The sequence below is a fragment of the Schistocerca piceifrons genome, chromosome 3, assembly GCF_021461385.2.
Source record: "Schistocerca piceifrons isolate TAMUIC-IGC-003096 chromosome 3, iqSchPice1.1, whole genome shotgun sequence".
NCBI lineage: Eukaryota > Metazoa > Arthropoda > Insecta > Orthoptera > Acrididae > Schistocerca > Schistocerca piceifrons.
Window position 1 is genome coordinate 332412130 of NC_060140.1, and position 25312 is coordinate 332437441.

General features: G+C 36.5%; 1 protein-coding gene across 1 annotated transcript in view; it reads left to right on the forward strand.

Annotated features, from left to right (window-relative positions):
• LOC124788632 (fatty acid synthase-like) overlaps positions 1 to 25312 on the forward strand; it is a 507799-nt gene that overhangs the window by 336964 nt on the left and 145523 nt on the right. Inside the window, exons 19-20 of the mRNA XM_047255903.1 lie at positions 15471 to 15784; positions 19389 to 19652. Coding sequence (XP_047111859.1) covers positions 15471 to 15784; positions 19389 to 19652 — 578 coding nt within the window. The remainder of the gene's footprint in view (positions 1 to 15470; positions 15785 to 19388; positions 19653 to 25312) is intronic.

The following is a 25312-nucleotide window of genomic DNA, read 5'->3' on the forward strand; positions in this document are numbered from 1 at the left end:
ATTTGTTACCCCAAATAGTACTTCTGTTGCAATAGCAGGGCTGTTTATTTTGCTGCTAAATAATCTATGTGTGATTGCCAGTATAAATTTTTGTTCAAGTTTAGTCCCAAGAATTTGATGGACTGAGCTTTTTCCATAACTTGATTTTTATGTATGATACTAGTGTAACAGATTTTTGACTATTTGGTTTTAAGTTGTGTAATGAAACATTAAGTTTAAGACCATTTTGTTGAAACTATGTATCTTGGTTGTTTAGTGTGTTTATGGTGCCATCCAAAATTTTTCTTACATTTTGTTTTTCAATAAGTACTGAGTTATCATTGCCAAGCAAGACTGGTTGGACTCTGACATTGAGCGGTAAATCATTATTATAAATGAGAAACAAGATTAGCCCTAAGATTGAATCTTGAGGGAATCCTTGTGAAATTGTATTCCACTAAGAATCATAATTCATGTTATTAAATGTTATGATTTTCCTTTGCTTCTTGTTTGTCAGATAATACGTAAGCCACTACAGAGCACTTTGTCTGATGGTGTATCTGTCTTATTTGTGAAGTAGCATGGACTGTCACTGAATTGAAAGCTTTTGTAAGGTCACAGAAGAAACATGCCGCTTTATTGATTTTGTCCAGTGATGAGCTGATTTTTTTCAATCAATTCATTAATTGCATTCAGGTGCTTTTCCCTTTTGGGAATCCACATTTGTTTTTGAGAATATCATAATTTTTTGTGATAAAATTTGTTATCTGGACTGTAGCTATTTTATCAAATACTTTGGATAAGACTGGGAAGATAGAGACAGGAGTATAAGTTCACTAATCCTTTTTTGATCATTTTTTGTGTAGTATTTTTATCTCTGTATACTTAAGTACATCAGGGAAGTTGGATTTTTCAAATGACAGATTGATTCTTTAAGGCAAAGGGTGAACTATTTTATCACAAAAAATGTACTTTCTTTGGTGGGTGTGTGATTCCTTACTAAATGTCACAATGGCTCACTATTCCCATCCAGGCCAAAGAAATTCACACTGTTTTGATAAGTAATCATACCTCTGTTGGAGTTTGATATATTTATGAGAAATTTATGAAAGCATTGAAATATTTGAATATAACCTACAATAATATTGGTATTTCATTTTATTTTTTAAATTTCTTGATAGTTAACTATTGTACCTAATTTGTATTTAATAACAGACCATACTACTTTAGACTTATTCATATGTCCTAAAATAAACTCATCATTTGACATTCTTTTGGCACTTTTAACAACACTTTTAAATATAACTTCTTACTGTCTCACGTAGCTAATGAAGTCAGAGTTTTAATTGTGTTTCAGAACATTATGTAGTTCACATTTTCTCACACTAGATTTTTTTTTAAGCCTGGAGTAAATCAGTTTAGTTTACGTTTGGCTTTGCGGTGCAAGATCCTAGGTGAGAATGATTCATTGGTTACCTCTAGAAATGTTCTTAAAAATTATTGAAGTTCTCAGTACTTGACACACTGTTATCTATATGTCATTTTACTGTGTCTGTCTTGTCATGGAATATGTTCAAGTTATTTTTACAAAAGTTTATTTTCATATAACCATTCTTAGTATTTGGTTTCTTTATTCCTGGCAGCTGAATAAACAACACAGAATTGTAAAAAATTCGTAAATCCAAACAGATCATATTTTCACTTTGAACATCTAATTTGATAATACATTGTCTATACAAGTAGCTGAATGGGCATTTTCTCTAGTGACTTGACAAAAATGTTCTGAGTTAAGTCAAAAAACTGTTCTGAGCTATTGTCACGACTAAAAAATCTAAATGTTGTGTAACGAGGGTCTCCCATAGGGGAGACCGTTCGCCAAGTTCAAGTCTTTCAATTTGATGCCACTGAGCAGAGAAAATCTCCAACACAGCTGGGAATTGAACCATTCTGTAATGCTGACCACTCAGCTACCAGGGACGGACATTGTCATGACTCATCACATTCACACTTAGTTCAGCTGCTATAATAATATGTTTCTTCCTTTCTTTCTCAAGTTTATTTTAAAGGTGAGTTTGGATGAGAAAGTTTTAGTTATTGTATTTCCTGGAAATCTATAACAATTATGAATACCTATGTTCACATATTAACTAAAACAGTCAGTTTTTGAAAATATAATATATTTGATGGATAAAAAAAAAATACTCACCAAGTGATGACAGCAAGAGAAAATGCATGTAAATGTTAAAGAAATGTGCAAGCCTTTGGAGCCAGTGGCTCCTTCTTCTGGCAGGAGCACTGAAGGGAAAGAAAGAGGGATGAAAGAAAGGACTGGAGAGGTTTAGGAAATGGGGAGAGTTTGGAAAAGTCACATAGTACCGCAGGCCAAGGAAAATTTACCAGGTGTGATGAGAGGGAAAAACTCATTCTACAGAAGAATGTATTAATCAGCTACTTTGACAAGGCTATGACTTCCTAAACTCGTGCCTTATACTGAGGTCCAACCCACAACTCCTAAAACAGCTTTTTGTGCTGCCTCTCCACAAACTCTGCAGTATTCTTGTCAGACACTATGCATCCATTTCCCCTGCCCTATGGCTCTTACTCCTGTGATTGTCCCAGCTGCAAGACTTGTCATATGCACCCTTCTACCACCACCTCACCCTGTGGCTCTTGCTCCTGTGATTGTCCCAGCTGCAAGACTTGTCATATGCACCCTTCTACCACCACCTATACCAGCCCTGTAACTGGCAGAACATCGAAGCAAGATTCACCTATGAAACAACATATGTCGTGTGCCAATAGTTATATAAATATTGCTCAGCTTTTTACTTTGGGATGTTCATAGAAGCTGCTTGATAATAAGTCATTTGTTATAAATGGGACTCTGGTGTTTGCAGACGGAGGTAAATATTTCCTTTGAAGAATACCATTCTAATCATACAAATATTAAGCTACCTTTAGCAGATAAACAGTAGTTACTTAGTATAATGAGGGTGACAGCTTCTTCTTCTTCTTTTTAAGAAAAAGTAACAGCTTTCTTTGTAATTTGTGTGGTTAAATTTAGGTGTGATAAACATAACACTACTGAGCACTATAATGACAGTTTATTGTTAGTGCAGTATACACATTAAATTTCTCTGATTTCCTTGTGTTTTGTTAAATCATACCTTGACTTGTTTAAATGATTGCATCCTATTTTCAGCTGTCAGTTTTACATTAATTGTTGTACTTTAGTAAAATTTTGGTTTTTGGCCATTTTCAAGTACCCTGATTTAAAAAAAAAGATAATAAGAGTTTACAAATATAACAGGTGCACTCAAAAGAACAATGGCTGTAGATGCATCATATAAGGTGTAATGTACCATCACTGATGTTCGACAAATATTATGTTTTCAAATGTACAGTAAGTCCTTATTAATCTTAGCATAATTTATCATTTAGTTTGTCACTGCATTTAATTTCAGTTGATTTTTTTATGCACTAAATTATTATCAGTGCTTTTTATCAGAATATTTGGAAATGGCTAAAGGTAGAAATTGTACAATAGTCCAACAGATGCACTAAAACTGACATTTATGGGTGGGATACCATCACATAAATAATTTCTCATGGCTGTGGACCCAAGCTCCATGAAAAACTCACTACCTGGTTTCGTTCCACATCCCTGAATGTTCTCTTTCTGGTGACATCTATAGAACAATGTGAATGAAGAAATGAATGAATAAGTGACTCAGCAGATGTAATGATACTCATCCAATCAAAAGGCATCAGTTTGCTGGTACTGCTGAGATAATGATCATCAATAACATGTTTGGCATGACTCAAATAAAATGTCAGAATGTGTTTACTATTATAAAGTGGATACAGAGAAGGTGTGAAACTGTCTTCCTTTTGCATACAAAAGATACCGCAAAGACTGAGCAGTATTGTTGAGAAAACTGTTTATGTCCAAGCTAAGAACCTTTTTAAAAAATGAAAAATTGTAGTTATATGAAATTATTGCCAGACTGCAAGTGTCCTGCTTTTTTGTAAGTGTATTGACTTTCAAAGATCTGATGATCATCTCAATGCCAGATCTCCAGGAAGAGTAGAGTTTTGAAGGAATATGTAATCGATAGAATTCAATAAAAAGTGTAAGCAAAGGAATGGAGACTGTCCCATTTATAGTTCCTTCTAAGTCCCACATTCCTCTTGAGTGTATAAGGTGCTTTTATTTCTCTAAGGACCAAGATGTACATCCCCTGATGTAAGTGGCAACGAGATTGACATATAACCTTAGCATGAAAAGTACAAGTAACGTGTGGCAAAAATGGTTTCATCTGTGAATGATGTATTCAAATCTAGAATGTTGCATAAATTGTGCATAGAACCAACCCATCTGATGCAGAATCCACTTGGTTGTCAAAGACAAAAAAAATTATGGTGTTAATGGGGAACTGAATGCATATTCTATCATGAGAAAGAGCCACAGTTAAGGAAACTGTATCCTCTATTGTTTTCAAATCCTTTGCAACAGTACTGAAGAAACAAATTGAAAAAGTAGATACACAAAATTAGGCTGTAGATAACTACACAAACGCATTTAGTTGTAAATGCAATCAGAGTATCCAAAAATATGCTGGGCAAAGATGCTGCAACTGAAAACATTTTTGTATTTGACACCAAAGAACTTTTTGCTAATGGGATGTAATGTTAAATTGTGACTTAAAGATGGTAACTTAACCAAAACTGGTTTCCTGCGAATAAATATACATTAAAGCAGCTTTTAGCGGTTCCATGATGCTGACACTTACATAAATTGAAGCTGTGCTACACTATTACAAAAAGTATGTTTTCCGAGATTTCATTAGTGTTTGGGATGATGTGCAAGGTTTTAATAACAAATGAAAACTTTAGATAGTGTTTATTTATTTTTATTATTATGCTCCACCACAAATAAAAACTTGTGTGTGCTTCCATTCAATATGGTTACCATCAGAATCACCACCACACTGTTACTCAGGGCAGATTATATGCAGTGCGATCTGGACCTGTGTAGCACAACCACCACCTGTCCCTCCTATCACTCTGCTAGAGCTGCTATAACTCACTTAAAAACTGCCATGCTCAGCTGAAATACACACTTTCATAATGGTGGCCTGTGACATCATTTGTATGCCATCAAATAAGCTGTATGTTGGATAACACAATGTTTTTTGTCTTAGATTATTATTTATGCATTTTAGGTGACACTGAAAATTAATTTTAAGCTTGAATCAGTGGCTCAGAAAAGAATCTGGGGACCCTCACAGACTGAAGTTTCTCTTTGTATGTAAATATGGCATATCATAATGTTGATATTTCATGCAGGCAGGCTTCATGGGAGAGGCCCACAGAAGTTACCACTCAGAAACTTACGATGTCACCAAGAATAAGAGCTGGTTCTGACTTCCAATAAATGTTAGTAATGTTATGGATAATTTCAAAATAGGAAATAAAGTACAAACTCTTAAATTAAATGAGGTAAGCTAATAAATTAAATTTAATTAAAAGGAGTGTTATGAAAATAGATAATTTCAAGAAATTTCATGTTGTAGAGGGAAGTAATTGTTATGCTACATCAGACACAACTTTTATTACACGATAATTTAGGTTATGATGAATGAAGAACTTTACATCTGAATCAGTCAAGTAGATATAGATCAAGTGCTTTCTAGAGAACTGTACCAGAAGCTATCATTGATTTGATGGCCCATTCTATGCCACTGATCCAGTGTATAGTATATGCCCTAAGAGAGGCTGCAGGAGATGAAGTAGTCTCTGCAATAAATATGTACTTTATAGTAACAAATTTCATTGTTGAAAGTTGACTGATTGGCAGTCCAAAATGTCTGCTTTGCTTCTCCATCATGGATAACAATCACTGGACAGTGTCTCATTGTAAAAGCAAAGTTAACAGCCCACATAGAATCCTGTTGTTCATGTTCTTGTTTTCAGTCAGAAGATTGATTCGATATTACTCTTCTTGCTAGCTAATCCGTTCCAAAACGTTTAGTATCTCCATAACTATTGCAACAGTTTGAACCCGCTCTTTGTAGTCAAGCTTTGTCTCACTCTATAATTTTTATCCAAGCCCCCTCCATACACCTTGTTGTTGACAGGATCTCCTACTCCCCCTCCTCTCCTCCTTCACTCTCTCTCTCTCTCTCTCTCTCTCTCTCTCTCTCTCTCTCTCTCTCTCTCTCTCTCTGATTTTCAAATTAATGATTCCTTGATACCTAATGATGTGTCCTACCTACTTATTCCTGTTTGAGTGAAACTAATGGTTAGAGATACATAAGAAGATTATGTGCAAATTCAGTATATTAGGCTACTAAATGATATGAGTATTAACAGTTTTAGTTGCTCAGTGATACTTGGTTTGCAGTGCATAACACTTACAATGAGCGGTGAATGGAAGTTTCTGCACAGGCACAGGCTGTGATGGTGAAAAGCTGGGTGCATTCTGTGCCCTCATGGAATCACACATCGATAGTGTGTCAGCGTTAGTTGCTTTCTCTGAACCAGTGTGAGCCTGATCTGAGGTAAAATCTGCCTTATGTCCTGGCGTGCCAGTGCTGTGTATGGACAATCATATGGTGGTTCGAGAGGTTTCCAAATGGCGTTGTGTAGGATGAAGAATGGGTTTGCAGGATTTTAAGTCAAAGAAAATTAATGTCTGTTGGATAGAATATTCTTCTGGTGTTGTGCAAACTCTGCAGTTTCAGTAATAATATTTGATGTGTCAGTGGAGAATTCTGCAGGCAATCATGTTGAATTCTTCTTTGAAATCTGTTTGGTGGGCTAGTATCACAACAGGGGGCTGTCAGTGCAATGCTCTGTGGCATGCCATCTATGTGAGGCCTTTAATTGTTGATGGAACCATTCTACAACAACATTAGTGGTAAGGTGGGAGGTGCAGGTTCGAATTTAGTTCATGCATACTCTGATAAAAAAAGGGCGGGTTGTGGCTACAGTTGCTGCTGTTGCATCTCTTATTGGGTTGGCTTCAGGACCTTGAGAGAAATCGTCAGTTGCTTTTAGGCAATATTGGTATCCTTCTGAGAGTGGTAAAGGTCCAATACTGACAGCGTGGACATGCTCAAATCATTGACTCGGTGAGGATAAAGTATGAAGCACAGCTGTAATGTGCAGAGTTATTATGTTATGATGACAAGATTTACACTGGTAGACAAATGCTTTGCAGTATTTAGCCAAACAAATGCCTTTTTCACTAGTCATACAGTGGCCCATACTGCTTGGTGAGAGGGGCCATCAGAAATCTACTGTAGCAAATTGTTACACTTGTGTCATTGATACGTCACAGTATACAACTAAATTCAAGCATGGTATTTTAATACTTTGGATCTGTAAGCCTGATGGTGTTTTAAGGAAGCCTTCAGTTTGTTCTCTCTTTCCTGAGTGTCTACAAGTACTATGAAGTCGAGCTTCTTCGCAGTTCATCAAGATAAGTACATCTGCTAGTTCACTCTGCTCACCATTTAATGTGTCAAACATCCAGTGTAAATTTTGAATGAAGACCAAATACCGCAACTGGGGCAGTGACGTGTTGTCTGGCTTCTGATCGAAGGCAAACACAAATGGCTTACGGTCTGTAATAAGAATGGAAATCTGCTTTGAGCATGTGCATAAACTTTTTGATGGAGATGTATACTGCTTAGAGATCATGGTCATATGTTGACCAATTAGCTTGTAATGGTGATAATCTTTTACAGAAGCAAGTTAGAGTTGCCAGTCATGTTGTACATGTTGTAATGCATCTCCATTGGCAGTTGATGATGCATCCACCATAAGTGTTGGAAGTGCATCAGGAAATGGGTCAGCTCATAATGCAGCTTCTGCAGTAGTGGCTTTCACTCTGTTGAAGGATGCTTTCTTATCAGTCCACTGTAGCGCCTGGCAAGGGTTGAGGCAAACCTTCCAGCATTTCATTGAGAGAAGTTGCTAACACTGCATGATTTCACACAAAGCACCAAAAACAAAATTGTCAATTCCAAGAAATGCCATAATTCATGTGTTGTAGTGAGCTGTGGAAAGTTTGAAACAGCTTAAACTCTGTCTTGAAGTGGCAGAATACCTTGTGCATAGATATGATACTCTAAAAATTTTACTTCTGTCACTCTAACATCACATTTTGAAAGATTACTCACTAAGCCATTTTCTTGCACCTAGTGAACAGTCGCTGTAGGCATGCTAGATACTCTACCTTATTGGATAATAATACGAGCAGGTCATCAGTATAGACATGACAGAACCCTAAGTCTCTACATATTTCATCCATGACATACTGGAAAGCCTGTGCATCATTGCACATCCAAATGGCAAGTATGAGCGGAATCCAAACTGCAGTTTTGGGTATGTTTTCTTGTTCAATGGGTACATAGCATGGACAAGATGTATTGTGGAGAAAACTGTCTTCCCATTAATGTTCACAGCAAAGTTTTTGATATGTAGAAGAGGGAAGTGATAGATGTTATTCTGGTGTTTAGCTGACAATAGTCACCCTCTTCTTGTTAGGGACAATATGGAGTTATGAGGCCCAGCTACTATTTGAAGAATGACAAATTGCTTATGCAAACATGGAGGAGAACTCTACTTTGTGAACTTGAGTTTGTGTGGAGGTGACAGTAAGACTGTATGTGAACTGGTTGTCCTGGTATGGTGACAATGTGATGAACTGTTGAGTGTTTTATTGATGCTGGAGTAGGTGAAGGACATGTGCCTTCAGGCAAATGGCAGAGCAGGCCATTATATTGTGAATCACCAGCAGTCACCTTGATGCCAGAAAGACTGGCATTGTGTAGTGCGTGAGTAGACAACAATGTTTTAGAGTCAAGTAGATGTCAATGCCAAAGATCTGGGAGGAGGCTGTAAAGTGATAAGAAATATGCTCAAACTACTGGGGGTATCACTTCAATGACAAAGAATTTCCATACTAATTCATGTCAAAGTTTGAAGGATAAATGTAAGGGAGACATGCTCATAAGTCTTGATGGAACAGTCATTTGCAGGATACAGGTGGCTGCCATCAGCATTTAGGCATCAGGACCTATGTTTATGAGGAACTGTAACTTAGTACACAGTTCTGCTGTCTGGTTTGAAATCAGCCACTGTTGCTACTGATTTCCAGCAGCGTTTTCCTTGTCACAGGATGGTCGACACTTTTTACAATTCCAAATTGTCTGTGATACCAGCAGATATTCTCCCTGGAGGGTGAATGCTTGTTTCTGCATGAAGTTGAATGCTCGTTTCTGCAAGAATATTGTCATTGTTGAAACACATGTGGAGCACTATATTTTTAAGTCTGTGGCTTGTTTACATAGTTCACTTACTTGTTCTAGCAGTGCTTTGTCTTAGTAGAGATGTTTATGACACCTGTAATGGATACATATCAATTATTGTGTCAGCAGTTTGATCAACAGTTTCAAGATCACCATTGATAACTGTGAGTATTTTGTGTGCAGCTGTAGGCAAGACCAACAGCCATATATTTCACAGAAAATCATCATTAATTGCATCACCTGATAGTGAGCAAAGATGATGAAGTATTTGGGATGGTGTGCAGTTACAGACTTTCTAAGTGGTGAACCGTTTTTGAAGTTGCTTGGCTTCTGACTGCAGTATGCACATTGCAAGCACCTGCTTGATGGAAGTCTACTTTTCAGTGCCTGATGGTGAAGCTAGGCTGTTGTACTTTTGTAGCCATTTGATCATTAACTGCAGCCTCCACATAAATATATGTAGTTTCATCTGAGGTGATGTGGACTGAGAGAAATTGTCTCTCAAGTTGGGCAAACCATCAAACTGTATTTTCCAACTGACCAGAAGGGCAAGTTTTCACCACAGCCAGACTAAGGTTCACATTTGCCGCTCTTGTCAATGTGCTTCCATGACTCTATGTGTACGTCATGGTAGGCATTAAATATTTGACATGGTTGTTCATAATTAGTTCCAAGTGGTGCAGTTAACACAAAAACTTATGTAAGATGCATTTCATCATTTCAGTACGCAATTCAGTTTTTGGGCATACAAAGCAATTGTTCTGGAATTTGATTTGCAAATTTGGGGTTACCAAATTTAGTGTGGAAATTCAGTTTATTCAACACAACATAAATAGTTTGTTACATCATGCAATTGTAAACCACAAAGAACATCTGTGTATGTTTTGTAGTTCAAAGAGAACATGAACAGTCAAAGAGTCTTCATTACACATAAAATGTAACAGATGATTTACTGTCTTTATAGATATGACTGATTAAATGATATGTCAGAAGTTTTGTTTCTGGATCTAAGGCTTTAATCATTTCACCTGTGATGTTAGCAATACCACTATCCTTCTTTTATTTCAAACCATTTAATGCCTTTTCGAATTCTTTTGTAATGTCATGCCTCATTTCCATTTTTTCCACTTTTCTCCATCCATTTTGCTTAATTGTTCTGTCTCATAATAAAACTTTTCAATATATTGTTTCCATCTGTTAGCTATGTCCTCATCATCTATAAAAAATTCCCTCCTGGGAGCAGATTGAATTTCTTTGGTTTTTTTTTTCCTGGTTTCTTATCTGGTCATGTGTCTGTAATATTAATTAATTTTGTGACATGTGGCTTGTAATCATTATATTTTAGCTCTTTTTGCTTTTCCATTAACTAAGTTTCTTAGTCTACTTTATTTGAGTTCATTTTCTTTCCTTTGAACTTTAGCCTGTGTCCTGTTAATGCTGTTTTGCGATCATTTATCTGTGGTTCCCTAGGTTCATTTTGTGAGGGACTAGTTTTGTCCTTTGCTACTTCCTAAGTAGTTATTATTGCCATTTTTAGATTTTCCCAACAGAGGTTTATTGTTTGACCTATATTGTTTTTCAGTTATAACTTCAATGAATTTCTATAGTAAAGAAACTGCCTGGCAGATTAAAACTATGTGCCGGACTGAGACTCGAACTCGGGACCTTTGCCTTTCACTGGCAAGTGCTCTACCAACTGAGCTACCCAAGCACGACTCACACCCCTGAAAGAATGGAGTGCTAGTTCTGCAAGGTTCACAGGAGAGCTTCTGTAAAGTTTGGAAGGTAGGAGACGAGGTATTGGCAGAAGTAAAGCTGTGACCGGGCGTGAGTCGTGTTTGGGTAGCTCAGTTGGCAGAGCACTTGCCCGTGAAAGGCAAAGGTCCTGACTTCGAGTCTCGGTCTGGCACACAGTTTTAATCTGCCAGGAAGTTTCATATCAGTGCACACTCCGCTGCAGAGTGAAAATCTCATTCTGGAATTTCTATAGTTTTCTGTGCTACTCAGTGTTTTTAATTTATCTATTGTTCAACTTTTTGGCTATCTTTTGAACTAGCAATTTGTATTCAGTTTTTGGTTTTATCCATGAAAAGCATCCTCTTGGGTGGTTCTGATATTATGTATTTCTGATGAAAAGCTCTCTTTTTATGCAAAAATTGAAAGACCTTTTTCCTCTTTTATTTCTAATTCCTAATCTATACCTTCCTGTCATTTCAGCTTCTTGTGTTTCTCCTCCCACAGCATTTCAGTTACCCACAGTAATAAGATTATTTATGTCTAACACATATAGCAAAACTTACTCCAGGTGTTTGTACACATCTTCTTATTTTATTTATTTTGTATTCCACATCCAGACTACAGAAAATAAATTTTAAACTAAACAAAAATCAGCAATGTTCATAAATATATAGATTATGACAATATAAACATGGAATTGTGTATCCAATCTTTTTTGTCATTGACTGTCAGTAAGTGGATGTTTTAAGACATTTTTTGGGAAAACCATACACATCACAACTTAAAATATATTCCATAGTCTGTTCCATTCCACAATCACCTGGGATCTTTGGCTAGTCCCCGCTTCACCATTAATTGTCTGCATTGTCTAAATCTGGTTCGTAGTCTGTTCAGTGCAATCCAGTGACTCCATGGTAGCTCGAAGCCTGGCACTTGCACTGTTGGGTCAGGCACCAGGCTGCTGTTCTTCACAGCTATCCACTGTCACTCTTCTCTCTATGCAGTCCTTTCATCCTTGGGTGTTGCTTCATCCATACTGAATGGTTTTCGGGATTTGAGACGGTCTTCAGTAGGAAAATATTGGTGGATGCGTAGGGTTTGATTGACAATGACTGATATAGCTACCCACTGAGCTGCTGATTGTCATCAGATGTGTGGAGGTTCATAATGTGATAGGACTGGAAGCCAGACAATGGGGGTTGGTTGTAGTGTTCCCAAGATCATGATCACCATGTCCAAATGTTGTTATATTTGCTTGAATGACAGTTAAATCTACTGCTTCTGCTTTCTGTTTAACTATTATTATCCTTCTCAGAGGCAACAGAGGAGTAATTTACCAAGTTTCCAGAGTTAGACACCTAATTGAAAATTGCAGTGATAGCAGAAAGATCCAACTGTAGTCTATTTGGGCATAGAAAAAGCTGACAACATTGTTTCAAAGAGCAGTATATCAGAATGTTTGCATAAACTAGAGCTTCCAAGTTCTCTAATTTGGAGGGTCCAAAAACTGTGAAATCATTGTACAGTAGAAAAAGAGAGGCATACAACAAGATATTGCACTATTCGCAGTATATATCATTGCACTAATGGACTGAATTATTAAAGAAATTAAAGCTGTAGAATCTGGAGATTTGACTGGATTGGATTCTGCTGGTGATATTTGCCTTCTTACAAGAGACAAAACAAGAGATTCAGAGGAAATCATATTGCTGGACTAATAAATTTAATGAGTACAAGTTAACTGTGAGTAAGAAGAAAAATGTGAAAATGAAATTGAGCAGAACACTTGGTTAATGTAACCTTAGACTCCTTGGAGAAAGAATTGACTGTCTAGAAAGCTTTACTTATCTTGGATGCATTGTATCAAACCAGGAACAGCTGAGCTAGAAGTTCAGAACAGAGTGTCAGAAGATTCCATGTTCTTGTATCCAATATGAAGACTAGTGCGGTATACAGCAGTTCCCATAAAAGCCAAACAAGCAATGTCCAAATCATATCTTGTGCCAATCATAACATATGGCTTGTAGGACAATGTGTTATGAAAAAGGTGCATCAGCAAACTACAATCATGCAAAATCAATTCTTTATAATCTAGTATGCAAAAAAACAATAAGAGACAAGAAATGAGTGCATTAGGAGTGACATGCAAATGACCTACGCAATGGAGAAAAGATTATGCATTGCATGGTTGAAATGGTTTGAGCATATGCAAAGGATGTAAGAGACTAGCACCCCTAGGCATTAATTGGAAATGACAGTACATAGAGGAAGACCTATTGGAGAACCCAGAAGAAGGTGGCTAGACCAAACACATGAATACCTTCTTCAGAAAGGAGCAACACTGCAAGATGTAAAAAGAGAAGATGCTTGTAATGGCTGAAACAGATTAATGCATATTGTCCACAAGTTGTGTCCAGTTCTCTGGAAGGATCCCAAGATGATAATGATGACTTCCTGTCACTATGCAGCAATTAGCTTTTGACTCATTTTTCCCCATTCCATTGGGAATATTACACCAGCTCTAGTTCTTTTGTTTTAGTTGACTGAGTATATTACATGGAAATTGTCCAAACCAGAAATCTTCTTTGACTCATCCCTAATACAAGAGAGGTGTAAGAATGTACCCACATAATTACAGATCAGTATCCTTAACACCAGTTTTCTCAGAATTCTTGAACACATTCTGAGTTTAAATATAATAAATTTCTATGAGACAGAAAAGCTTCTGTCCACAAATCAGCACAGATTTAGAAAACAACATTTGTATGAAACTCGGCTTATCCTTCCTCACATGATATCCTGACAACCATGGATTGAGGGCAACAGCCAGATTCCACATACCTAGATTTCCAGAAAGCTTTTTACATGGTGTCCCATTACAGAGTGCTGACAAAGGTCTGAGCATTTGGATTACGTTCCCAGATTTGTGAGTCACTCAAAGATTTTTTAAGTAATACAACCTAGCATGTTGTCCTCAACAGTGAGTATTCATCAGAGAAAGGGGTAGCGTCAGGAGTGCCCCAGGGAAGTGTGGTAGGATGGCTCTTACTCTTTATATATGTGATTGATCTGACGGACAGTGTGAATAGCAAATTATTGCTGTTTGCTGATGATGCTGTGGTGTATGTGAACATGTAGTCATTGAGTGACTGAAGAATACAAAGTGACTTAGACAGAATTTATAGTTGATGTGATGAATGACAGCTTTCTCTAAATGTAAAAAATGTAAGTTATCATGGATGAGCAAGAAAACCAATCCTACAATGTTTGAATACAGCATTAGTAGCGGGTGCTTGACCCAGTCACACTGATTAAATATGTATGCATAACATTGCAAAAAGATGTGAAATGGAATGAGTCAGTCAGGTTGGTTATGGGGAAGGTGAATGCTTGACTTCATTTTATTTGGAAGAAATTTTGATAAGAAAAGTGTAGCTGATCTGTAAAGGACACAGTGTGTAGAACACTAGTGTGACCCATTCTTAAGTACTGCCCAGGTGTTTGGGATCCTCACCATGTCAGCTTAAAGAAAGACATTGAAGCAATTTGGAGGCATGCTGCTAAAGTTGTTACTGGTAGGTTTTCATCAGTGTGCAAGTATGATGGAGATGCTTCATGAAATAAAGTGGGAATGCCTGGAAGGAACATGACTCTCTTTTCATGAGGTATGGTTGTGGAAATTCAGAGAACTAGCATTTGAGGCTGACTGCAGATCAGTCCTATTGCGGTCAATATACATATCACATAAGGACCTTGAAGATAACATGAGAGAAATTAGGACACTTACAGAGGATTATAGACAGTTGTTTTTCCCTTGCCTTATTTGTGAGTGGACCAGGAAAGTAAATGACTAATAGTGGTATGTAACACCCTCCACCATGCAGCATGCAGTGGCTGATAGATTATATATGTAGAGGTATATCTAGTTTTAGCCTCATCATCTCCCATTTTATGTTCTCCGGATTACCTCATGCTATAAGTGCTCTAAAAATCCATGTTGCTAATTGCTTTAATCTTATTTTAGTCTTGGTTACCATTATTAAGCTCCTCTGAGACTGCCCCCATCTGGATATTTGAATGAGGGACTATTTTATCTCCAGAAAATTTAGTCGCAGCAGAAGGAGTAAAAGTTACAAATGCTTCGCTGCAGCAGTATGACTTACATGTTTGCTTCTTCTTGCTTTCCACAGCATAGTGACACACCCAGGTTGATAGTTACCATCTTCACCTCTGTGTTTGCTCTTCAGCTATACTTGTTTTGTCTCCACATATTTTATTCATAACTTAGTTAGATAATATTTCTTCTGTGTACTTCATGACTAATATTCTTTCACTTGGAGAAAAAAGTAAACATTGATTTTATACAATATATACGTAACAAATTATAATCATTTAGTACCAAATGTAATGTTCAGAAAGGTTCCTTTATTTCAGGTGAAGCTGTATTTGTCATTGTTGACGAAGCACTAAAAACTGTAGGCTGTGAGGGAATGCAGTTCTCTGACGCAGAGACAGCAGCAATACCACGCCGTTCACCAAATGATCAGCCATCGTGCAGTTACAAAAATTTTGTACCTTATCATAATTTCCTTACAGATACATTTACAGCTCTTGGCGTTTGTCTACAGATCTTTGTTGAAAACTGTGTTAAACAGGTTAACATTAAAACTGCTGTTTTTTCTGACAATGATAAAGTTAAATATACTTCTGCAGTTTCAAAATGGTTTTCTGAAAACCCATGGATGATGGTAAGCAGTTATCTTTATCATAACAGAATGAGTTTAATGTTTTGAAATTGGTAATACTAACACTGTTAAATCTTATATGCCTTATAATTATCATTTTGTGATATTAAGTCATACTCTCCCAGTTCATGTGTATTAGTAATGTAATGAGAAAGGCTGTATGAAGTTGCAGATGATACAGTGCTAACTCAACAGAAAGTCACCTTTTCTAGAATAATGTGAAAGTTGACACAGGAAATACAATTGCCCAATAGTGTGTAAGCTGTGAAACAGTCAACAGCTTCTCAAGAGGGCTTGACACTTTGTGCCCTGAGATGAAGGACCTCCTATCCAAAACTTTACACTCATGACCAGAATTAATATTCCATGACCCACACAGCCGATGTAATAGCCTAATTCAACCCTGTGTCTTACTCATTCACAGTGTTACACCACATAGGTCATTTTGCTATGGACAGTATAGATGCAAGTCCTGTACCATCCACCAACCCACCATCTCCTACTGCAGTCCATTCACAGGCATTTCCTATCTTATCAAATGCAGGGCCATGTGCAAAAGCAGCCATATGATATATCAGCTGTACTACAGTTACTGTGCTGTGTTTTATGTGAGTCTGAAAGCTAATGAACTGTCTACCTAAAGCATGCCCACTGCCAAACTGTGGCTACCCATAAGGTCGACTGACTAACTGCTGAAGATGTTCTGCCCAGCTGTTGAACATACTGCATTCTGCAACATCAGTGATTTCAACAGCTGGTTCAATGCCAATTCAATTTATATCAACCCCTCCCTATGTCTCCTCTCTTTGCTTCTTCAAGCGACAGCTCTTCTGAGCCTGAAACTTCACTAACTCCACCCATACACCTTGTTTTTTTTTCCCATTCCTCTCCTATCATTTTCCATCTCATGCGTCCCCCGTTCAGCCATTGTACTCACTTTGATGTAAATTTTCTGTCTTTATCCCATCTTCTCAGTTTTCTGATTCGTACGCTTTTATTCAATTCTCATTTTACTACTGATGCTAAGAGCAACATATCACCCTCTGCTGCTCTCCAAACCTAGCTAACTTCCCCTTGTTCCACACATGCTTACCTCAACCAATTCCCACACTCCTTACCTCTGTCTCACACAGCCAGCTAGGGCCACTGTGTATAAAACAACCAATATAACTGTAGTGTTTGTTATGTAGCTATATAATCATGAGAACTAGTCATAAAGTTTTGATTCTCACCTTGAAAAATAAAGCTGTGACTATGAAACTTGATGATGATTGTTGTTTTTGTTGTCTTCAGTTCTGAGACTGGTTTGATGCAGCTCTCTATGCTACTCTATCCTGTGCAAGCTTCTTCATCTCCCAGTACTTACTGCAACCTACATCCTTCTGAATCTGCTTAGTGTGTTCATCTCTTGGTCTCCCTCTACGATTTTTACCCTCCACATGGATGATGATATTTCTCTACATATTGACCATTCAGTGAGACATGACTCCCAACAGATATGATGTGGCAGAGACCTTGATTGTAGAAGTCTGCAGTTTGGCTGTTCAGGAAATGTCCTATGTCAAAAATCACCTCTCCGTTACTCATGTAATGTCTATCACACAATGGTTTCTTCATCTGAGAAAAGAATGAGCTGGCTGAAGCAAAAACATGCCCTTGGACATCTCCTGGCTAAAGTGGTCATCTGGGTTGGCCCAATACAGCTGATTCCTGTTGACTGCTACTACAATTAGGTGGATTTTTTGAATAGGAGTGAGCAGTTGCTGAAATTAGTGGATGGTACCTTTTGTCATGTTCAAAATTTCTTTCAAGAAAATCAAGACTGAAATAATGTAAAAGTAATGTAACAAACAGAAAATATCACAAATTAATATTGAATCCATAGAACCAGTCAGTGAGTTTTCATGTGTAGCTGAAGATGACTTGGTATGTTCCAGAAAAATATATAAATGAGTACAAATGGCCTTGAGTGCTTTTGATAAAACCAGAATAGAATTTTTAAAATGTAGGTTTTAGGGTGTCTGAAAACGTAATGGCCATTAGTGTGAATTATGAGGTGTGAGTTACAACACTGAGAAATTGACTTTAAATATGAAAGGAATTCAGTAAGTGAGAGTTGCTTAGTAAGCAGTAGAGAGAACATGTTGGGAATTATTTGGAGGAACAGGAAAACAAACAAATGTGTCAGGGAACAGACTTACATGAAAGACTTAATTCTAGTGGTAATGAATATTAAACAGAGATCCATGAGACACATGGGCAGGCAAATGGATAGAAAATCTTTGTTGAATTCCAATATATAAGACAAGGCAATGATGTTGACCTAGTAGTTGGTGGTTACATCAAATTAAAAAACATGTAAGAACAACATCAATGCCTATCACTGAAAATAATAATACACTGAAAAATGTTGAGAAGGTCATTCTCCAACACTGGATGACTGACCTGTAGCACAAATCATGAACCTTGGATTCCCAGAATATTTATAAATGCTTGTAGGGCAAGTAATTGGCTGTGTTAGTAACACTTGTACCTTTTTAACGTACTGAGATATTACGGGGGAAAAAAAGAAAGGAAAGATCACTTAGCAAGATGACATAATCGCCATTTACAGTTTCTTCAGGTGCAGCTGATTGCAATGGATCAGATGGCACATTGGTTGATAATGAACATGTGTTTAGGAAAATTAAGATACACAGCATTATTCTAAAATTCTTATTTTTGCTTGATTTGTTCAAAAAATTTCAGCCCAGTAGTGGGTTGGCTTGTGTAACAATACTATACTTGACTATAAAATTACGAACAAGAATTTTTGGCAAGTACTTACCTTCAATTTCTGAAATAGTAAGGTATTTTTTTTTATTTTTGATGTATTCACTTTTTTCATTATACAAATCCAGTCAGTTTAGGCCTTCAAAGACCATCTTCTGAGGCAATGGGCAACATTTAGTGAACTAGTGCTCATGTATTGTTGTGAGTTGATAGCACATGAACACTTGTTCATCAAATGCTCCCCACAGTACCTGAAGATGGCTTTTGAAGGCCTAAACCAGTTATGATTGTATCACAAAAAAGTGATTGTGTCAAATATCTTACAATAAATCAAATCACTGCTCTGCAAACAGAAGGAAGCATCTGTTGCAGAATGTTGAGGTCACTCACACCCTGACTTGAGGACAAGGAGAGATAAAGATATTTGTCCCCCTTTTGTCACAACATATGCCTCTCTCATCCTGGGGTCTGAGTCACCTGCTCTTCCTTTTCAACCTTCCCCAACCTATCCCTTCCTCCTCTCCAAGGAAGAAGGAGCTAGTAGTTCTAAAAGCTAGGATACTGTTGTATTTTTTATTTATATATCTAGCAGCAGTAATAAATATTTCAATTCCTGAACATAAATATAAGCCAGCAATTCTGGTTCATAATTTTGCACAGTTTTATATGAATGCAAGAAGTTGTGGAACTATTTCATTATCATGTCATTTAAGTCCACTGATAAACTTGTTTTGAAAGCCCCTAACTACAATCATTCAGTTCCATTAAAAAAATTGTCTTTATGTGTAGAAGTTTGTAAGTTTTATTAATAATAACATATGTTACTATGTTTCAGATGAAACAGTACTTGATTTCTGAGACATATTCGGCAGAAGTTGACACAAAACTTGGTTCAGAAATAACAGTCTGTAATAAACCAACAATAAATGATTTTGATCTAGTGTTAACTGACACTTTAGATCAGAAACGAAGGGTGGCAATGAAGAATGATGGTTTCATGATTCTGAATTCAAACTCCAGTAGTCTACCTACAGAAATGAAAGTACTTTCAAAGATTTCTTCAAGGGATGGAACATACATATACTTGCTCCAAAAGGAAGTAAGTACACTTGACTTGTATTCTGAAGACACAAGCATGACTATGGAAATAAGAATGTACAAAATGCCATGTTTCACATGTAAGTATGTATATCTTTAAAAACTCAGTAATCAGTCTTTGACTAATGTCTTTACAAAACAATTGAATCAGTCTTTAAGAAAAATCTAATGACATTTGGGAAAAAGTCTCTAGTTTCATATTTACTAAGAGATAAATTTTCTGGCGCAATCTACAGTTAATTCATTCTATAAAACATATCTTAATAAATTATAACTTTATAATAAGCAAGAATATTACTTCTTTTCTCATGATAATGGTCCTTATGTTCTCTTGTTTGGATAGTTGTAGTGTATCATTTGGAATTGATAATTTTTTGCTTTCCCTGACTGTCTGGTCAGAGATTTTGTTATACTACTAATCTAAATGGACAAGGACATACCAGTCCAAGAATATCTGGGAGAAAGGGAGAGCCAGCCAATTGATACACAGGATGGCTCAAAGAAATAACAATCAGTTATTTGTAAACTCAAGCAAGTATTGTCCATTCAAGGTACATAATATTGATTATATCATTACTACCCTTCTGTAACTTATTAATCCACATCATCAGATTCTTTTAATTTTGATCATATTTTCTTTCAAAAAGCCTACCTGGTTACACAATCCAGACTCAGTGTGTGTTCTGTCACTAATATTTGCTGAAACATGTGTCTGTCTCCCTCTATTGAATTATTCCCTAAATCAAACAATTCAAATGAACAGAATGTATTTATCTATGATAACTGGTAACCATATGTATTATAATACATAGATTATTACAAGTGTGAGCCACAAATTCTTTACCTGACATTTCAACTTGTGATTTTTAAAAAAAAAAAAAAAAAAAAAAAAAAAAAAAAAAAAAAAAAAAAAAAGAGAGAGAGAGAGAGAGAGAGAGATATAGATAGATTTTCACGGTGTTTGCTGGATGGCGAAACTAGATGATTTAATTTTGCTATGTGCAAAATCAGTACTAATTCAAGCTAAGATGTGAAACATACATACTGAATGCGACATCAGACAACTGCTTCAAATATGTAATTTAGAGTCTGCATGCAAAAGGAAATTTACAATCTTTTTTGCATGTGGACTCTAAATTAACTGTGTTAGCTAAGAGACAGAAATTAGCAAGAATGATACTACTACACAGATGACAGCCACTAAAGGTAAAAATTTCATGAAGATAGCTAGGAGAGTAGTTGTGTTTGATAGGACTTCAGTATCTAAATAAGGATGAGCCTTTTAATCCAAAGTTTAAGATTCAGTCCTAGGATTTTTCTTATCTATATTCACTTTTTCACCTCTGGAAATAATTTATACACCTTTCACCATTAAAATTGCTACACAACAAGGACAATGTGCAACTAACAGTGAAAATGGCATGAAGGGTACGAAATTATTGTTTATGCAAATAATTAACATTTCAATTCAACTGCTCATAGTAGGTAGGAGTAATGCCATCTACATTCTGTATGTAAGGAAAGATTATTCAATGTGTTTGTCAGTCAGAAAGTGCATTTGAATGTTTATTGTTTGTGAGAAGATCATGTTATGTGTCAAGGAGAAATGTCTACCAGCTTGTGTCGGAATTTGACAGTGGCAGAATTGTGTTCTGTTGACACTGCAATTAATCATTCAGCATATGCTGCTTATATTTATAGGGATTCCATGGCTCTCATGCAGATATGGAATTGATGGATTCAGGAGCACCATACTCCATGCCATGCAGGATCTCAGTGGCATCAAGTGACTTGTGGATGAGAATACATTGTTTGGCTGTACGGGATTGCACTGCCTCATGCACCTTGAGTCACAACACTTACAGTGTGATGATGTCTGGAGCACCACAGACTTTCAGATCAGTGACCATTGTTGGAGCTGCTCTTTATATTACACCAGAGACAGTTGTGCTAACATTGATGCAACAAACAATGTTGTGGGGCACATGAGTGGCACAATTTTGTCTTTTCAGATGAGCTCCAAATACTTGTACAAGGTCACATTGGACCTGTATGTGTGGCCAAGCTCTGAGAAGAACAAAATTTGCTACATTGCATAAATCATCATCGTAATGGGCCTAACATCTAGTGTATTGGTACAGTATGCCATTGAGCAAACAGTACGGTTACACCTGGTTCACCTAGCTGATAATTTGGACAACAGGCATCATGTTTGTGATGTATTAAGGCCGGTGACCATACCTACATTTGGGGTCTCCATGGCATTATCTCTTAACAAGATAACACAATACTACATATTACCCTTGTTTCCACGATCTTTCTTGATATAGGGGGTGTTCAACTGTTGTGCTGGAAAACGAGTTCTCCAGGCATCTCAACTATTGAAAACATCTGACTGTGAATTGTTTAATGAATGGCACACCACCTTTACAATTGATTAACTCAGACATAAAGTTGAAGCAGCATGGAATGACACCAAAATGTGACATCCTGCCTCTGTTTGACTCGATGCCCATCCGGGTTAGAGCCAGCGACTCTGGCTGCCAGAGGTGGCAGGTCTATGTAATTAATTTTGTATTTTGATACTCTCAAATCAGCTACAAATGCACTGATGTATTATTTCTGTTATACTCTGAGTGCACAAGTAAAAGTTAATTATTTCCTATCTTGCCTGGTGTTGCAATTTTAATAGGCATAAGTTTACATGCAAAAAATTTTTAGTTGTTCTGTGGTTCAGAGTTCTCATTAAACTGTAGATTGTCAAACAACTTTCTGGGTAAGTCAAAAGCTCAGAGGAAGGCAACAGCATAATACCACCTCTGATAATACCATGTCTAATAAAGCATTATAGTTTTAAAACCAATATTCAGGACCATGAAAGCTTCACCTTAGAACCAACACAGTCACTGACAATCTGTTTAAAATATCACTTGCAAAAATTTATATCAAGCTAAAAAAAATTCAGAAAAACTGTAGCTAAAGCTGAAACTGATATAAGCCATACTACAGAAAAATACATAACAAGTAAAGTAGTTCACTACAAAAGAGAATTGAGTTAAACTGTGAGAGAAAACTTAATATTAATTAATACCTCTATAACAAGGGATTTACAAGAAGCAATGAAAGACCAATCAAAACCATAGCAGACAAAATCTGAAATCTCATCTTAAGTATTTAATATTAAGTTCATGCCTGAAGATTCTACCTCGTTTTGCTTTTGTTAATGTTCATCTTATACAGTCCTTTCAAGACACTGTTCATTCCATTCAACTACTCTTCCAAGACCTTTGCTGTCTCTGACAAAATTACAATGTTGTTGGCAGACCTCAGAGTTTTTATTTCTTTTCCCTGAACTTTAATTGCTACTTTCAAATTTTTCTTTTGTTTACTTTACTGCATGTTCAATATACAGATTGAATAACATTGGGGATAGGTTGCAACCCTGTCTCACTCCCTTCTCACCCACTCTTTCCCTTCCGTACCCCTCGATTCTTATAACTGCTTTCTGGTTTCTGTACAAATTGTAAATAGCTTTTTGGTCCCTGTATTTTACCCATGCCACCTTTAGAATTTGAAAGAGAGTATTTCAGTCAGCAAAGTCAAAAGCTTTCTCTAAGTCTACAAATGCTGTAAATTTAGGTTTGTCTTTTCCTTAACCTATCTTGTATGAGATGTCGTAGGGTCAGTATTGCCTGACGTGTTCCTACATTTCTCCAGAATCCAAATTGATCTTCCCTGAGGGCAGCTTCTACCAGTTGTTCTGTTCTTCTGTAAAGGATTCATGTTAGTATTTTGCGACCTTGACTTATTAAACAGATCGTTCTATAATTTTCACAATTGACAGCACCTGCTTTCTTTGGAATTGGTATTATTATATTCTTCTTGAAATATGAGTGTATTTTGCCTGTCTCATCCGTTTTGCTCTCCAGATGGAAGAGTTTTGTCATGGCTGGCTCTCCCAAGGCTATCAGCAGCTTTAATGGAATGCTGTCTACTCGAGATGCCTTGTTTTGACTTAAGGCTTTCAGTGCTTTGTCAAACTCTTCACATAGTACCGTATCTCTGTTCTCATCTTCATCTATGTGCTCTTCTATTTCATAATATTTCCCTCAATTACATCTTCATTGTGTAGACCATCTATATACTCCTTTCACCTTTCTGCTTTACCTTTTTTCCTTAGGAGTGGTTTTCCATCTGAGTGCTTGATGTTGATACAGGTGGTTCCTTTTCCTCCAAAGGTCTCTTTAATTTTCCTGTAAGCAGAACCTATCCTACCCCTAGTGATATATACTTCTAAATTCTTACATTTGTCCTCTAGCCATTCCTGCTTAGCCATTTTGCACTTCCCGTCAGTCTTGTTTTTTAGACTTCTGTATTCCATTTCACCTGCTTTATTGTTACATTTTTATATTGTCTCCTTTCATTGATTAAATTGAATATCTCTTGTGTTATTCAATCTTTTTACCTTCTTGATCCTCTGCTGCCTTCACTATTTCATCTCTCAAAGCTATCCATTCTCCTTAAAGACAAATAATATTAACATTCATCTGTGACAAGATCTTGGAATACATTTTAAGCTTGATAATTAAAATGTTGCTGGAGGAAAAGAAGCACATCTCAAAGAATCACCATGGGTTCAAAAGAATCACCCTGTCAACACATATGTCTCTTTATTAAACATTACCTTGCAAACAGTAGTTGCAGGTGAAAATTTAGTATTTGTGATATGTGAATCACTGAAGTTTTTTGCTGGATTACAAGAAATTAAAAAGGGGTTGAGGCACCCCTCTAAAGCTTCTGATAGAAGGTGCATAAATGACATTAGGGAATACACATGGACAACTTCAATGCATATACCTGAGAACTGTAATGCCCGGAAATGTTTAGAGTAGGCTTTTTAATCCATCCATCCATTCATTCATTCAACATACACTTATCTGGAATGGATGATGATGATGATGATAAAGAAATGAAGGATAAGCAGTATGAAGTAGAATGAACAAGTCAAATCAATCATAATAAAATCAAATGAAGAATTACATTAGATGAAAGATTCTGCGGAAATGCATGGGCTCTGTAAGGAAAATCACATACTTTAGGCCAATGTGATCAACACCATATTATACTAGCAGCTTTTGGAGTACTTATGGAGTAGGTATAGGACCAGATATTGAATTATGAGTTCAGAGAATTGCTGCTAGGATTGTAAAAGATCAGCACAGCCCATACAAAAGTGTAATGAAAATGGTCAAAGAACTTAAATTCGAATATCTATAGAAATAGCACTGTTTTTCTTACAAAAACATTTTACTTAGATTTAGAGAACTGGTGTTCAAGGACAGTTGTGTGATGATCCTGCTGACTCTTCTATATGACTTGCACAGGGATTATACAAATAAGGTGGTTCAAGAATGAGTTCATACAGTGGCTTACAGACAATCATTTTTCTTTGTTCCATACATATATGCAATAGGGCATGTATATATGTATATGTTAGATGTACTTTTAATTTGTTACCTTCATCTATTGAATAGTTTAAGCTCCAGTTATGGGTTGTAATTGAGTCAAAAACTTCACTAATCACCATAAGAAGATGGTATCTGTTGTTTCTGACATGTCATTCATATATATAAGGCTTACTGGCCAGTAATCTTCTTCAGT